The following is a 16277-nucleotide window of genomic DNA, read 5'->3' as shown; positions in this document are numbered from 1 at the left end:
AGAACCACGAAGTCAAATGCTTTGTAAAAGTGAATTGCTAACGTATGGGGAAAATGACCGAAAAAGATTGGGGGAAACAAATCATCTAGAAGGATTTCAGTGGTTATAGTCATTATGGTTCTGCTTTAGAAAGACAGTGCTTCAATCTAATCAGCGAACTAACTTTCACTGTATTTCTAAATATTGGCCAATGTATTCATGTTTACACTTTAATTTAAAATGTGGAGGGGCACCTGGGTGGCTCAGTCGGTTAAGCGTCTGACTCTAGATTTCGGCTCAGGTCGTGGTCTCATGGTTCATGGGATCGAGCCCTGCATCGTGGGATCAAGCCCCGTGTCAGGCTGTACACTGACAGTGTAGAACCTCCTTGGGCTTCTCTCTCTCTCCCTGCTCCTCCCCTGCACACACTTTCTCTCTCTCTCTCTCTCTCTCTCTCTCTCTCTCTCAAAATAAATAAACATTTTAAAAATTTAATTTAAAATGTTGGAGGCAGTTGATTGTCTTTTTCAGTTAATGGCCCTGATTGCATCAGATAAGAGAGCTTTGTACCTATAAAATCGATGATATCAGACTCTACTGGAAGTGCCAGAATGTCTGAAATGGCTAGCCCTGTGGCAGCAGTTCTTATAAAGAGAAGAGAAAGGCAATCTGGCATATGGGGGAGAGTTGCCCCGCGATCACTCACACACTGAAGCTGCAGCACTAACTTGAAAATATGTTTTAAAGTATTTTGCCCTTTGAGGACTGTTTAGGCAAACAAAAATATTTGCAATTCAATTGTTTTCAGTTAAATCTTCCTTAACTGCGCTATTAGATTTAACATTCTTGGCGAAGCTTCTCAATGGAAACTATTTATTATCTGATTTGGCTCCGTTTATAATTGAAAGTAGGCAGAAACAATAAAGTTTCTTTTCTTTGAGACTTATTTTAGGTTCAGGAGATAACCAGGTGGGTGAAATGACATAGAAATGATATGAATATAGAAGCAGTCTTTGTTTTCGGGGATCCTGTTTTAAACATTTCGTAAAACGGGCACCTGGGTGGCTCAGTCGGTGAAACATCCAGCTCTTGATTTTGGCTCAGGTCATGATCTCATGATTCAGTTCCTGAGATCAAGCTCTGAGTTGGCCTGGGATTCTCTCTTTCTGCCCCTCCCGTGCTCATGTGCGCATGCTTATGTTTCTCTCCCTCTCTCTCTCTCTCTCTCTCTCTCTCTCTCTCTCAAAAACAAACATTAAAAACACCATTTCATAAAATAATACAGAAGCAAGTTACACTTACAATGACAGACCTGGAAACCTGACCCTAGTGTCTATAAAAACTGTCTGCCTAGGCTGAGACATATCAATCATATGGCCTCTTCAGAATCAGCCTTGTGGTTCCTCTCCTAGAACAGCAAAGAGTGTGGGCAGAAATCGGGCTCCGCGTAAAGTTAGGATTGACGCTGTTAGAAAAACATGAACCCCTGATATCTAAATCCAGATTTGCTCCCAGACTGGTGAACACGACAGTCAAGCAAGCTCTCCTGCTTGGAGGTACAGAGGATCTCAATTCAGCCTTATTTGAGAACTGCCTTTTGCCAGCTCCCTCCGTAAAGGCAGTGAAGGGGCTTTATAAGTTGTTTTGGCTTATGTATGATGGAACATCTGCATGACAAAATGAGGGGCCAGGAGTAGACCGTGTGGATAATGTACATGGGTGTTGTGTATGAATGAGTCGAAGATAAAAGACACGATCCGTTGCTCCCAGGGAATCTCCATAAAGCACACTTAATAAAATGCTTCTCCATATCACAGTTAAAGATATTACTGAGATCTAAATGAGATTATTCTTAGACTGCCAGACCTCTGTTTCATTGCCAGACCCGTGCATGAGTAGAAAGTCAGTGGAGTTCTATTGTTTACTTCTGTTGACCTGAATTTTCAGTACAGAAGGAACCTTTAGGGGTGCACTGGGGCCGGCTGTTGCCGGCTCGCGGGAGCCGATTGCGCACCTCTTCCCTGGCCTCAAGTCGGTAGCTTGAAATTGGCCGCAGTGGGAGCATTTCCACCACGGAAATGAGCACACACCGAAAATTGGCCTCATTCTCCCACTTCTCTCCCAAAGCCACTTTTAAACGTTGACCGGCATGCCACCGCTTCGGGGACGGAGGTCCTTCATCTTTTTCGTGCCATGAACCCTTTGTCATATGCCAAGTCCCCACCTCTGAACAGTGTTGTTGTTTTTTAATTCAGTGAAGTCATTAAAATGTTAAAAGGAGAAGTTTATGGTGCAGTTATACGTGTGTTTCCCTAATGACATTTGAAACCATACCATCCCAAGATTCCTAAGTCTCTTATTTCTGAGGTTGAAACAAAAATTATGGCGCTATCTAGTTAACCAAATTTGTAACCATATGATAAACGTCCTATAAAGAACATTCAGTTTTGTGGCTCATCTCTTTTGTAGGGCCTGATGATGCACAACAAAAAATAGAACCTCATCACACGGCAGTGCTGGGGGAGGGTGACAGTGTCCAGGTGCAGAACAGGGTAAGTATTAAAAATCTTTTGTTTTCTTAAATTGCACTTTCTACCAGTTTACAGGTAAATGCCTACTACCTCTTCTGTGTGGCTGGAAAATGTTCTGTCTTCCTTAGGCAAAGAAACTATGCCACAAATTTGTCAACACCTTTCATTAACATCTATTATTTCTATTGGTTTATTTTAAGGTTTTATCAATGCCGATCCCTCATCGTCAGGAATCGCCTGAAGTCTCTATTGTTTACCCCTAGAAATTTGAATCTGGAGGCAACATGTGCTTCTTTGTCTCTTAATTTTCTTTCTTTATACAATTGATTTATCTGTGCCGTCAGTGAAAATGGATCAACCATCTAGGAGTATAAATACAGATCTCCATGCTCACAACGAGCCCTTTGCAAGTCGAACTGAGAGGAGCATATGATGCGTTTCATAGTCCTTTGGTGTTGAACCCCTGCTTCTTAGGTAGAGTTTCTGATATTTCTATTTCATTCCCTTAAGTGATTATCTCACTCTCTTGTGAGCCTACTAAGCCAGTCTGATGGCTTTGTGTCATTCTAATCAAGAGGATTGAAGAGACGGTTGTGCAAAAGCTCCTGACAAGATGAATTTTGAAAAGTAGGGGTGGAAACGACTTCGGTGTGCAGGTGACTGGCAGAGAGGCGATCTGCCTGCCTCGGGCCGCTCTGATCCCGGTGTTGTGGAATGCAGTGGATTTGAAGAATTACGGCATCTTCTCCCGCTTTTGTGGCAGCTCACCTATGGAGTAAATAGAAGGGAAACCTCATGAGCACCAGAGAAAATGCGCATATCGGGGTCCATGCACCTCGATTATTAGGTTGAACTGTTTGAAACTGCCACTTTGGACCCACAGAAATGGTTTCGGGCCAGTGCAGGAAGGAGGCCCAGAAGCTGCACAGAGACCGGAGCCAACTGGTCGTGGATTTGTTTGTCACATTATTGGGTTTAACTTGACACCTCGATTCTTCCTATAATCTAGCAGAGGGCACATTGCAGATGACAAGGATTTGGAAACTGGAATGAACCACCAGAAAGAGTTGCTGAGGGGAGCCAGAAAGGCGGCGGGCCGGGGGGGGGGGCGGGGAAGAGGGGGCAGCCTGGGATAACAAAGAGTTGGCTAAAGCATCAGTTCAGTGGCTCCAGGGACACCACTCTGTTGTGTAGGCTTCTGTAATTATTGCTGGGTATGAACATAGCCAGAGCCATCCAGGCATTAGAAAGATTTCTATGAGAAAATTATTGTTAAAAATTAGTATTTCAATGGGTGTGTGATGCTTCTATCCACGAAGAAATAGTTAGTCCCCCTTAGATTACAATGGAAAGGAGATCGTGAAGGTGTGAATCTTGGTCTTGCCATTTGTTAGCTGTGTGACTTTGGAGATGTTTTTCAACCTCTCTGAGATTCAGTTTCGTTGCCTACAAAATCGAAATAATGATGCCCCCTGCATAGAGTTGCTAGAAAGAATATGTGAGATTACGTATGTCAAGAGTCCACTCCAGGTCTAGCACAGGGATTGGTAAATTATGTCCAGTAGGTCAAATTCAAACCTGGTTTTGTAAATAAAGTTTTGTCGGATCACAGCCACGCCCATTCCTTTCTGTTTGTGGATGCTTTCACACCACAACGGTACAGTTGAGTGCTTGCAGCAGAGACTAGATGACCCACAAAGCCTAGAATACTTATTCTCTGGCTCTTTACAAGGAACAGTGTGCTAACCCCTGGTCTAGTATGTAATGGGTGCCCAATAATGGTAGCCAGAAGGTTCACTGATCTAAACACCTAATTTAACAGATAGTCATGTCAGATACATGTTACCTAATGAGGATTTATACTTTAGGTCGTAAGATTCAGGGCACATAGCAGTTTCTACAGCTAGAAAAAGCCTCTTAAGTGTTCTGATTCACTCCAGGCCCCAGGCAAGGGTTATCTTCACGTGGAACTAAAGCCTGAGGATTAGAGAAGGAAGATATGACTTCCTAATGTTCCCCTTAATCCCATTTGCACTGAGTTGCGGTCAAGAATAAGGATTTGGGGGCCACTTGGATAGCTCAGTAGGTTGAGCGTCCGACTTCGGCTCAGATCACGATCTCACAGTTTGTGAGTTCGAGGCCCACATCGGGCTCTCTGCTGTCAGTGCAGAGCCCACTTCAGATCCTCTGTCCCCCTCTCTCTGCCCCCCCAACCCAAAATAATAAACATAAAGAATAAGAAGAAGGATTTGGTATACTCCCTGGCTCCTAGGACTTTCGCTACTCCTTACTTCTGAGTCTTCCGCAATCATGCCTGTCTTCCCGGTTAACCACATATGGGTGGTTTCCTCTAGAGTAACCAACCCTCTGGGGTGGGAGAGGAGGGCCCGCAAGGGTTGATGTCATTCACGTCATTTCTGTCCCCAGGTTTCCTGCTCCATCTTAGCATTTGACTTGTCTTACGTCAGCACATTTTAGGCTTCAGGGACCCCTGTCTTCTTTCCAAGGGTGGATTGTCTTCTGTGACCCTTACTCTGAAGTCTTCTGTGGCAGATGGCAACTACATGGGGCTTGGTTTATGCTAGATTTAAGAGTCTTTAGGCCAGACCCTCTGACTTCTTGGAGGAAGCCCAGACTCCCAACAATGGCTTCAAAATAGTCTTAGCTTTTTCAGAGTTCTTAGAGATTAGGATCAGCTCCATGCTTCTCTGGGTATTTAATCCTGGACAGTTCTGGTCACCCTAGAACAGACTCTGTTTCAGGGGCTAAGGGTCCTTGTGCTGCTCTGGCCCATAGTTGGTGCTCTTGTCACCAGCACGGCTCCCTGATCAGGAGCACATAGGTTTGATAGGAAAGGCTCGATGTCACCTTTAGATGTATGTTTATATTGATGTCCTGCTGAGGAAACCCTTAGCCTCATGGATTAGCAAATTCACTTGTAGTTTGTCAAGGTAGACAATTAATTCTTCATTAGCTGCCCTCAAAACAGTACTTGAGAGTCATGGTACTCTTTAACTGGCACCATTAATGGGGACCTTGCTAAAAATACAGATCGACATTTGGTTAAACTAAAGACTGAAAGAAATAAAACACCCTATGAAAACCAGAGACAACTTTTTTGCTTACTTATGTGTAATAATTCATGACCATTAATTTGTAAAAACTGACAATAGTTCATTGTTTTATCTTTCAATTGGCCTAAGAAGCGTAGACAGTGAAATCCAGTAAGAATGACTGCATGCAGTTAAGTCATGCGAAAACTCGGTTTCTCTCTGGTAGTTGTTTTCAGGTAATGTATCACTAGAATAAGTGTCCTTAAACCTAAAGCATGCTCTCAGATTCATCCTCAGAGTCCTCCTGCCATCTCCAGCTTCAGAATCAATCCAACTATGAGGACATCCTCAAGACTAGTAGAAGTTATCAGCACCTTAAATGAATCATAGGGCCTTCAGCTGGGTGTTGATCGTTTATTGTCAGCATCAGTGAAACTCAAGGCATGTCTTGGCGATAATATTTATGAGATAACGAGCAATTTGTAAACGTAAGTTATTCAGTAAACCCAGAAGGGTCTAACTCTGAACTAAGGAGTCTGAGAAGATTCACCAAAGTAAAAGACATGGTCTGGGCCCTAAAAGATCATGACCTTCCATTGGGGTAATTAGACATGAAGCCGTAAGTGGGCCTCTGTCATCTTTCTATGGGGTCTTTTCATCAAACCCCAAAAGGCATTTACTTAGGTCCTCACAGGGACTCATGTCTGAGGCAGCTGTTCATTCTCCTTCCTTGTGCATGATCTTCATCATTTGACACTCTACACAAGGTTACTGTAGACGAGGACTTTTCAAGATAGGGGCTTGTAACCACATTGGCACTCTACTGAATATCCAGAAAGATTATAAGCTTTCATGAAAGAGGGCTAGGTAAGGACAGAAAAAAAGATACATTTAGGAAACAAGAAAAGGACATCAAACATCTGGTTTAGCATAGAGAAGGGGCTACTGAGAGGTTAATTTTGTGGAACAGGCATTAAAGAAAGCTTGGACCATCCTTAAGGTTTCTGAAATGGAAAAGCAAAGTGCTGAACTCCTCAACACCCTGCAGTGAAACCATTTTTCATTTCAGATCAAATGCCAGGGCCCTTTTATTTTACTGTCAAATTATAAATGGAAAGTCATCATTTTATCTGAATAATATCAAAAGAAGCAACACTTTTATTTTTAAACTTTTATCACCATCCTAAATGTGTAAACTGTGGGATATTCTGCCATCCACAACAGAAGCATTGTCTGAATTAAGAAACTTACATTCTTAAGAAGGAAAAGAAAGAAAGAAAGAAAAGAAAGAAAGAAAGAAAGAAAAGGAAGAGAAAGAAACATTCTGAGGAGTTGGTGCATGCATGGCACACTAGGTCGGCCTTTCCTCTCCCCCTTTCCCTAACCCCCAACCCTTTCCCCTCTGCCTCCTGACCCTAAAACTCAAGCGTGTCTCTGAAAAAGCACTTCAAAACACTATGCAGTGACGTCTTTCCGATTAAATTATACATGGTGTAGTCCGGAGGATCAGAACTATTTTTCTAACTTTTCCTTCAAATGTCCGTTGATTCACACTAAAGTTTCACCACTCCAGAGCTCTTCGGAAATAAATCTTTGTTGATAACTGCATTTTTTTAAGTTGAATTTTTAGTCATTTAAATTTTTTTTTTCAACGTTTATTTATTTTTTTTGGGACAGAGAGAGACAGAGCATGAACGGGGGAGGGGCAGAGAGAGAGGGAGACACAGAATCGGAAGCAGGCTCCAGGCTCTGAGCCATCAGCCCAGAGCCTGACGCGGGGCTTGAACTCACGGACCGTGAGATCGTGACCTGGCTGAAGTCGGACACTTAACCAACTGCGCCACCCAGGCGCCCCGAATTTTTAGTCATTTAAACAAGATATTGAAGAAAAAGAAATCACTTCAGATAGAAACCCTACCCTTTCCTTGGATCATCAGCGTGTGTATTATTGTCCTGAGCTGTAAAGTATGATGATGTCTTTAGAGCCTGTTGGCTTCTACAGTAAGTGGTCCTAGACTAAGTTCTAAGCTTCTGTACCTGTTTTCCATAGTTGGTTTTTTTTTTTTTTTCCATTTCCATCATGGACGTTAAGCTATTTTCTTGTATTCCTCTATAGTAGCACTCTTCTGTCTTCCAGCTCTGACTTATAGACCTGATAACCTCAAAGCATCCCCTGGGTAGATGTACTAAATGACACCAGTCCTGGGACTGTAGGGAGTAAGTTAAGACTTCTGCAGAAATCATTGTACCCAAATTGCCTTTTAATATTTTAAAGTTGGAGGCAGAAGGAGAAACCAGTGTGAGTCCTGTATAATAGGAGTTTGTGTGTGTGTGTTTACTACATGGAAGTTTTAAAGAATTCATTATTTTTATTGAATATTTATTTTTATTTTATCACTTATCCAGTGATAAGTTTTCTGGTACTAGTAACATTACAATGATTTCCAATTAAAGAGCTTTGTATTACGGGGGCACCTGGGTGGCTCAGTCGGTTAAGCATCCGACTCTTGATTTTGGCTCAGGTCATGATCTCAAGGTTCATGGGTTCAAGCCCCACATTGGGTTTCACACTGACAGTGCAGAGTCTGCTTGAGATTCTCTCTCTCTCCCTCTCTCTTTCACTCTGTCCCTCTCCCACTTGCGCACACACACGCTCTCAAAAATAAAAAAAAAATAAAACTTAAAAAAATATTAAATTAATTTTCTAAAAAGAGCTTTGTATTAGAAGCACATAAATGTAATATGTAGTATACTATATCACACATTTAGAAATATGCTATATTATTAGGGTAAGGTGAAGTTTTAAACCATTTTTGAAGGCTTTATTTTAAAGTACCTGATCATTATTGCTTTATTTATGATTTTATTCTAAATGAGATTAACCTAAGAGGTGCCTGAAAAGAATTACATACTGTTCAGTTGTCTATTAGTGGTTAACAAATCACCCTAAACCCTGATGGCTTACAACAGTTACTATTTCTCACAAGTGTGGTGGGGGAGGGGTCTTCTGCTGGTTTCTCTGGCATTACTGGGTCAGAGGACATCAGTGATACTGGGGGCTTGGAGTCATATTTTCAGAGTGTTCTCTGGAAGGATTGATGTGTCAATTAAAAATCTGCCAGAGATATAAACGTGTATCTTCCCCTGCATCCACACTCACACTGGATATTATAATTACTACTTTTTTCAGTTTCAGGGAAAAAAACCTAATCTTAATTCTAAAGAAAAACTTTTTTTAAGTTTATTTATTTATATTTTGGGGGAGACAGAGACAGCGTGAGTTGAGGAAGGGTGGAGAGAGAGAGAGAGAGAGAGAGAGAGAGAGAGAGAGAGAGAGAGAGAGAAAATCCCAAGCAGGCTCTGAGCCCGATGCAGGGCTCGAGCCCATGAAACTGTGAGATCATGACCTGAACCAAAACCAAGAGTCAGATACTTAACCGACAGAGCCACCCAGGCTCCCCTCTAATATAACAGGACTCTTTGGGAGAGAAATTTACCTGAGCAGATGCCACTTGGATGTTTTTATAAGGTTCTGTTTAGTGCAACATTTCTGGGGCACGTTTTACATGAAGAAATGTCAAAAGTAATAAAATCTTACTTTTGGATTTGCATAATCCTCCCTTTTAAAAATTGTTAATGGGAGGTTATAAACCCTGTAATAAGATAAGTACATTACATAGTTTGTCTTAAAGGTGTTCCCGGTTGAAGAAAATCTTAATTTGCATTCTCCTTTATCTGAGAAGGTTAACCTTTTGGTGGTTTGGGCTTAGTCTTGAGTGCTGATTGCTACCAATCATCTTAAGGAATAAGTGTTTCCAGGGCATCCGGCCAGCTCTGTCGGAGGAGCATGTGACTCTTGATCTCAGGGTTCTGAGTTCGAGCCCCACAAGGGCTGCAGAGCTTACTTAAGTAAATAAAACTTAAAAAAGAGGAATTAGGAACGTTGTCCATTTGGCCAGCCTGTCGGCTTCAAATTGTTTCTAATTTGACATTCAAAAGTATGCATGTTTATTGTTTGATGTTTTCTTCCTTGACTTGAGGATCCTGAGAGAAACCATTTCATCCTAATTGCTGGGGAGCCATTAGGAGAACCAGTTGTCCAGCATGGTAAGCCCCAAATGATGGCAATTTTCCTGGGTGATTTTCTCCTTTGAAAGTAGTGTACCAATATAGTATTGGGAAGAGTAGCTGTATTTTCCTCTTGTCTCTTTATCTGCAAAGATTTTGTAGGAGGAAAATACATACATGGCACTTATTTCTACATTCATTCTCTGTTTCTTGTAAAGAGACATTTCCTGAGTACCTATCATGTGGACGACATTGAACTTAGAACTATGGGGAAAACAAAAACGGTGTTTTGCGTTGTGTCATAGGGAACTTGAACTTAAAGAAATGTTTTGTGGTCTGCTGCTTGAATATCATTTTTATCTTTACTAAAAACAACAGTGATTTCAATACCGTTTGTAGTCTATTGCATTTTTTGTGAAAAATAGGGACCACTTAAAAATATTCCTTTGGAAGTATGTGAATTATTTGAATCAGTATTAAAAAAAAAAAACAGAGGCAGAAAATCCTGGAATAAGTATCCAGTCACCTCACTTCTTTGCCTTAACTTCTTCATAATATTGTTGTTTTATTAAATGAGAAAGGATGTAGACGCCAACATATTATTAGTTCATTTTTATTAAAAAATGTTTTTGCCGGGGCTCCTGGGTGGCTCAGTCAGTTAAGCGTCTGACTTCGTCTCAGGTCATGGGTTCAAGCCCTGTGTCAGGCTCTGTGCTGACAGCTTGGAGCCTGGAGCCTGCTTCAGATTCTGTGTCTCCCTCTCTCTGTGCCCCTCCCCCACTCATGCTGTCTCTCTCTCTCCCTCTCTCATAAATAAACATTAAAAAATTTAAAAAACATTTTGCCAACTTATTTAGATAAATGCCTATAAAATATATATTATTAAATTTAGCATGCATTAAAATCCCATTATATTGCCTTGCATGAATTCCCACACATAAACCATGATTTCAGGAAAGAAAACAACCCAGCTGGTCATACATTTGAAGAACACTGATAGTTTACAAACTATTCTTCTGTGGAGTGCCTGGCTGGCTCAGGCAGCCAAGTGTGTGACTCTTGATCTCAGGGTTGTGAATTCGAGCCCCACACTGGGTGTAGAGATTACTTAAAAATATAAAAAAATTTTTTTTAATATTCTTTCTTGTTCGATTAATGACTTACAGGAAAAACATTAAATTGTACTCCACTAAGCATGTAGCATCTGACCTCCATTTTGCATGCTTCAATTTCCACTCCAAAGGCTCGTGGTTCTTGCTTCCTTTTATCTTGCTGGAAGAGGGCCGAAATAGTTTGTTCTTCTGGAGAAAGCCTGAAGACAGATTGAGAGGAGTCACGATGTTTATTAACAGCAACTAGAATTTAGGTGCGCAAAGGATGTGTGGGATCTGAGGCTTTTGAGTTTAAAGATCTCCTCTGCACCAATGAGGAAAACCCAGAGTCTGACCAAACTCGGTGACAGACCAAAGCGCTGGGACTGCTCGGAGCCATCCTCCATTTGTGTTAGGCGACGCCTGTCTCAGAGGCTTGGATCTCAGGAACACTGCATGTGCCCGTACGTTCAAACTCCGAGTAACCAGACCAGATAGATATGGCCCTTGACATCTCCGTTAATGAGAGGCAAAGCATCTTGTTTGGCTGGCTAGTTCTTTTTTATAACTCTTTAAACCCCAGAAAGTTTTTCTTTTACCTGTGCACATTTAAAGACAGCCACAACCATCTTCCGGCTGTTTGGGAAGTGTACCAGTGTAATGAACTAGCTAAGGACCTTTAAGCGTGGAATGTCGTCGAATGTTGGAATAGGAAATGTCCTCAGCATCAATGTAGTCCTGGCCCTTTTTATAAGGGAGGGAAACAAAATCAATATACTTAATTTATTTACCTAACAGATACTTGGGTAGCATGTCTCATTTACTAGGATTGGTCCAAGTGCTTGCCGCAAATTCACCTACTCTTCAGGACAACCTTAGGAGGTTGGGTTGCCCGTTGCTCTGCCCTGTGGCTTCCCTGATGGGAAATGATGGTTAGTAGTGGAGCTGGGATTCGAACCCTGGTCTTCTGACCCCATGTTTTGTGCTGTCCGCCACACCTAGGTTCTACATAACGAGAGATTGAACCCACGCCATTTTTATTACTCGGGAGGCAGTGTAAAGGTTTAACTAGAGAAAAGATGAAAACTGTAGTTTGAAAGAGTATTTATGAGATTATTGATAACTATCAAATAATTTGCATGTCTATAACCTGTAGAGTTGATCAATTGAAAAGCATGCTTTCTGGGGGATGGAATGTACAGCCTGGCAGCTACAATTAATCATACTATAGTGCATGTTAGAAAGTTGCTAAGGGAACAGGCCTTAAACGTTCTCATCACAAGAAACGAAATCTGCAACTGTGTGTGCTGATGGATATTAACTAGATTATTGTGATCGTTTCACAATATCTGCAAATATCGAATCATTACGTTGTCCGTCTTGAGACCAATACAAGGTATATCAATTATACCTCGACTTAAAAAAATAAGAAACTTAGTGATACAGTATGCAAAAAACGAAAGGAAAAGAAAAACAAAACCTGCTCTCTGGTTATAGTTTTCTTCTCCTTCTTAAGGATTTGAGGAGACAAGCTCCCTCAGCTCGGTGTTGGAGGGCTCCAAGCTTGCTTCCTGCGTTTCTCCCAGTGTGGTCCATGAACCAACAGTATGTGCATCACTAGAAAGTTAGTAAGAAATGCAGTCTCAGACCCCACTCTAGACCTCCTGAATCAGAATATGCATTTTAATAAGATTCCCGGGTGATTCATGTGCACATTCTGAATTGAGAAGCACGGCAGAATACCCCAGGGGAGTGTCAAAATGGAAGCCCAGAAGTGCACCATTTTTAGAGAAAAATAATTGGGAGACAGGAGAGGTGCTCCACGAGTCCAAACTGTCGTGATATTATGTTGTGCGAGAAATTGGTCCTTGGCCCAGGATCTGCTCTCATTTTCTGAGTTCCATCTCCCTTTCTTCTGTGTGTCTTTTAAAAGTTGGCTTTTCCAGGGTGCCCTCTTGGACTGATTATTTATTTTGCACATCAGGGCTCCCTCATTCTTTCCTATCCGATATAGGCCAAGTGTCTGTTTCCAGATGAAATTTCTCTCCTGAGCCCCAGATCCATGTTTCTGACAATATATCAAGTCCCTCTGTCAGGAAGCCACTCCGTTGTCTCCAGTACCTTCATGTCACAGTATCCAGAGCCGAACACCTTGCTGTACCCACAGCCTCCTGTGTCCTGTATCCCAGCTGCCCTTAACAGTTCCACCACCAAAACTCAACCTCTTAGGCCACACACCGTCTCTACCCTGATGCCAAAATCTTTAAAAACTGCAAATCAGATGACGTTACTATCTGCTTAACCCTCGGGTGACCCCTGATCACCTGCAGAATTACCCCCACAGTTCTGCCCATAGAAGGCATCCAAAGCCTACTGGAGTCTGCCCTCTTCCTGCCTGTCAGGCGCCTCATTCTTTTCCCCCTTCGATCCCTCCTTCTAGCACTGTACCCCCATCCTCCAAACCTAGGAATTAGACAAAGGTGCCAACAAACTGCATGTTTTTGTAAATAAAGTTTTATTGGAACACATCCATCTCTATTCACTTTCCTATTGTCTGTGGCTACTTTTGCACTTCAACGGAAGAGCTGAGTAGTTGAGACAGGCACTGTTTGACCCACAAAATCTAAAATACGTACTGTCTGGCCCTTTACAGAAAAAGTTTGCCAGCCCCCCTGACTTGTAATTTTTATAACCTCCTATTTACTGTCAGTGAGTTGCTGCAAATGTCCAAAGATGACTTAAACTCCTCATGTAAGTATGCAGCCTTGTATACTGCATAGACCCCCAAAACCATGATGAAATTTGCCAGTTCCTTGCATCAGATCGGTTCAATTCTTGACATCAGCTAATGCTATAAAACTAACAACTCCAGTAAAGCTTCAAAGTTCCTACCACAAGAAAAAATAACTCTATAACCGTGTGTGGTGATGGATGTTAACTAGACTTACCGTGGTGATCATTTCACAACATACACGAATATTGAATCATTACGTTGTCCACCTGAAACTAATGTTGTTTGTCAGTTACACCTCAATAAAAAAAAAGAAGAAGAAGAAGAAGAAAAACCAACAACTATAAAAATGATTTTGATAGGACCAAACCCAGGGGTGAGTGGATGATGCAATTGCATTTGTGTATCTGGAGTTTGGTCTTTATAGTCGTACACAGTCCTGGTCAAGAAACTTGTATTCTAGTTCTCAGGGATTGGATGCTGCAAAATAACCTTTTACTGTTTAGATATGCCTGGGTCAGTTTCAGATTAAGAACTCTAGGAATACAGGGGCGCCTAGGTGGCTCAGTTGGATAAGTGTCCGACTTCGGCTCAGATCATGATCTCGAGGTTCGTGAGTTCGAGACCCACATTGGGTTCCCTCTGTCTCCCTCTCCCTGCCCTTCCCTTGCTCGTGCTCACTCTCTCACTCTCTCTCAAAAATAAACATTAACATTTTTTTTAAAAAAGAACTCTAGAAATATATACCATTTATAGTGATAGAAGAAAATATTATTGTCACCCAGAACTTACTGAATGTCTCTTTCTCCCCTAGGTCCATTTGTGATGAACACCAATGAAGAGATTTCTCAGGCCATCCTTGATTTCAGAAATGCAAAAAATGGGTTTGAACGAGCCAAAACCTGGAAATCAAAGATTGGAAACTAGTGAAGAGCACAAAAGCAGATCTCAGTACTTTCTAGAATTTTGCCACTTGTGGCATCCATCCATTCAGCATATTCTGTTTCCAAAGCTGACTTAGCCAGTGCTTCTAAAGAATTGCACACTAAAGTGATAACACGGTTTTGATAGCAATGCATGTGAGGTATTTCCCGGTACATGCAAATAAACCTAATTGTTGCTTCTTTAAAAATCAGTGTTCTGGGGCGCCTGGGTGGCGCAGTCGGTTAAACATCCGACTTCAGCCAGGTCGCGATCTCGCGGTCCGTGAGTTCGAGCCCCGCGTCAGGCTCTGGGCTGATGGCTCAGAGCCTGGAGCCTGTTTCCGATTCTGTGTCTCCCTCTCTCTCTGCCCCTCCCCCGTTCATGCTCTGTCTCTCTCTGTCCCAAAAATAAATAAACGTTGAAAAAAAAATTAAAAAAAAATCAGTGTTCTTCATTTGACCTAACTTATTAAGCTTCTGTTAAAAAAAAAGTCATTTTGTGCATGTTTGGCTTTTCATGTGCTTTTTTTGTGCACAGGTAAGTTTTTTAAGCATATTTGATTGCTTTCTGCATGTCCCTGGCAGTAGATGTGTGACCATCTGAGGTCCCATCCTGAACAATGCATTGTGGTGCAACATTGACGCCTGTGTGCCGAGGTTTCACGTTACAGGTTATCTGCGTTAAAGGAACAGCAGTCCTGAGGGTTTGAGTCAGTTTTGAAAACTGCCCTGCTATTGGTAGGGACGCGACAGGATTACAGCCAAGGCTTCCCTGCATTTTCTGCCAAAATCTGTCAGATTTAGGACACATACTTCTGCAACCTTCCATGAGGGTTGTGAAAAAAAAAAAAGTTTGAATCCAGAATTGGGTTCCAGGCTTCTTGTAGCTGCTAACAGCGGTGGCCGCACCACCTCCTTACAAAGCAACTAGAACCCAGGGCATAGGGTGGAGAGGTTTGTTTGTTTGTTTGTTTAATTTGCTGGACGTGACATGAATTTGGAGTGCTTTTTCATGTCCAGTGGAAGTCATGTCCACCTTCTGATTATTTTTGGAGCATGAGAGCATTTAAAATTTTTTTCATCTCTCTCCCCCCATAAGATTGTGCAGAAATGTTCCTTGACTAATTGAAGTCATTTCATTGGATTTTGATCACAACTGATGATTTGTTTTTCCATGTGAACTCTTAGGGTTTCCTTTCCTTCCGGAGAATGCCTTTTGAAACAGTTTTCTCTAGCTGCCTGATGTCAACTGCTTGGTAATCAGTGGATATTAAAATCTTCAAAATGTACAGACAGTGGGCCGTGGTGAATATTTTCATGATGTCTTATCTGCACCTGGCACAGGGCTCCAGTTACGAACATGGAACGGTGAAGGTAGGTGGCATCATTTTAATGTGATGCAGCTTTTTTTTTTATTGGCTTGTTCAGAGGACTTTCTTTGCCCCTCATTTTCTAGAAAATATAAAAGCGCAGAACGCTCCTCGTAGTGGACAGGATAGATCTTGCATTGCTAATGAGTATTCTGGATCTTAGGCTTACTAAGATTTTTGCCATGCATATTTGAAAATGCTGTTTTTGTTTTTGTTTTTTTTTCTGGAGATGTAATAGAACATGAATGAGTTTTCGGGACTCTTTGGTTGGGTAAGTTTCTCCTCATATATGCAGATGGCAGAGTGAATTTCTAATGAAGCACTGATTTGTTTTTATGACCCAGATAACTGTGTGAGTCATTTATTCAGGTTGGTGGGAGCAGCAAACATTAGTCAGTTTAGTTAATTTCATTTGTAAATCGCAAAACTACAGTACTTTCTATAGATGACTTTTATCTGGTTTTCTAGAATTACCCCTTGCCACCGTCTAGAAAAATATTTTCTTGGAAGTCGTTTGGTTATTTGCTTTTT

General features: G+C 41.7%; 2 protein-coding genes across 5 annotated transcripts in view; both read left to right on the top strand.

Annotated features, from left to right (window-relative positions):
• The window catches only part of PIR (pirin), an 88741-nt gene extending 74156 nt beyond the window's left edge, over nucleotides 1-14585 (top strand). For 2 of the 3 annotated variants that reach the window (XM_027054670.2, XM_015071429.3), the window contains exons 8-10: nucleotides 2449-2531; nucleotides 9604-9670; nucleotides 14268-14585. In XM_027054670.2, the coding sequence (XP_026910471.1) occupies nucleotides 2449-2531; nucleotides 9604-9670; nucleotides 14268-14380 (263 nt within the window). In that variant the 3' untranslated portion in view covers nucleotides 14381-14585. The remainder of the gene's footprint in view (nucleotides 1-2448; nucleotides 2532-9603; nucleotides 9671-14267) is intronic. The other variant, XM_053202105.1, reaches the window with a different exon arrangement.
• A 234-nt stretch (nucleotides 14586-14819) lies between these two features.
• The window catches only part of VEGFD (vascular endothelial growth factor D), a 35226-nt gene continuing 33768 nt past the window's right edge, over nucleotides 14820-16277 (top strand). Inside the window, exons 1-2 of one of the 2 annotated variants that reach the window (XM_053202106.1) lie at nucleotides 14820-15330; nucleotides 15565-15750. In XM_053202106.1, the coding sequence (XP_053058081.1) occupies nucleotides 15661-15750 (90 nt within the window). In that variant the 5' untranslated portion in view covers nucleotides 14820-15330; nucleotides 15565-15660. Of the gene's footprint in view, nucleotides 15751-16277 lie in introns of both variants that reach the window. The other variant, XM_053202107.1, reaches the window with a different exon arrangement.

This window comes from Acinonyx jubatus, chromosome X (assembly GCF_027475565.1).
Source record: "Acinonyx jubatus isolate Ajub_Pintada_27869175 chromosome X, VMU_Ajub_asm_v1.0, whole genome shotgun sequence".
Classification (NCBI taxonomy): Eukaryota; Metazoa; Chordata; class Mammalia; order Carnivora; family Felidae; genus Acinonyx; species Acinonyx jubatus.
The sequence above is the reverse complement of the archived record's forward strand: the minus strand, read 5'-3'. Positions and strand labels throughout refer to the sequence as shown.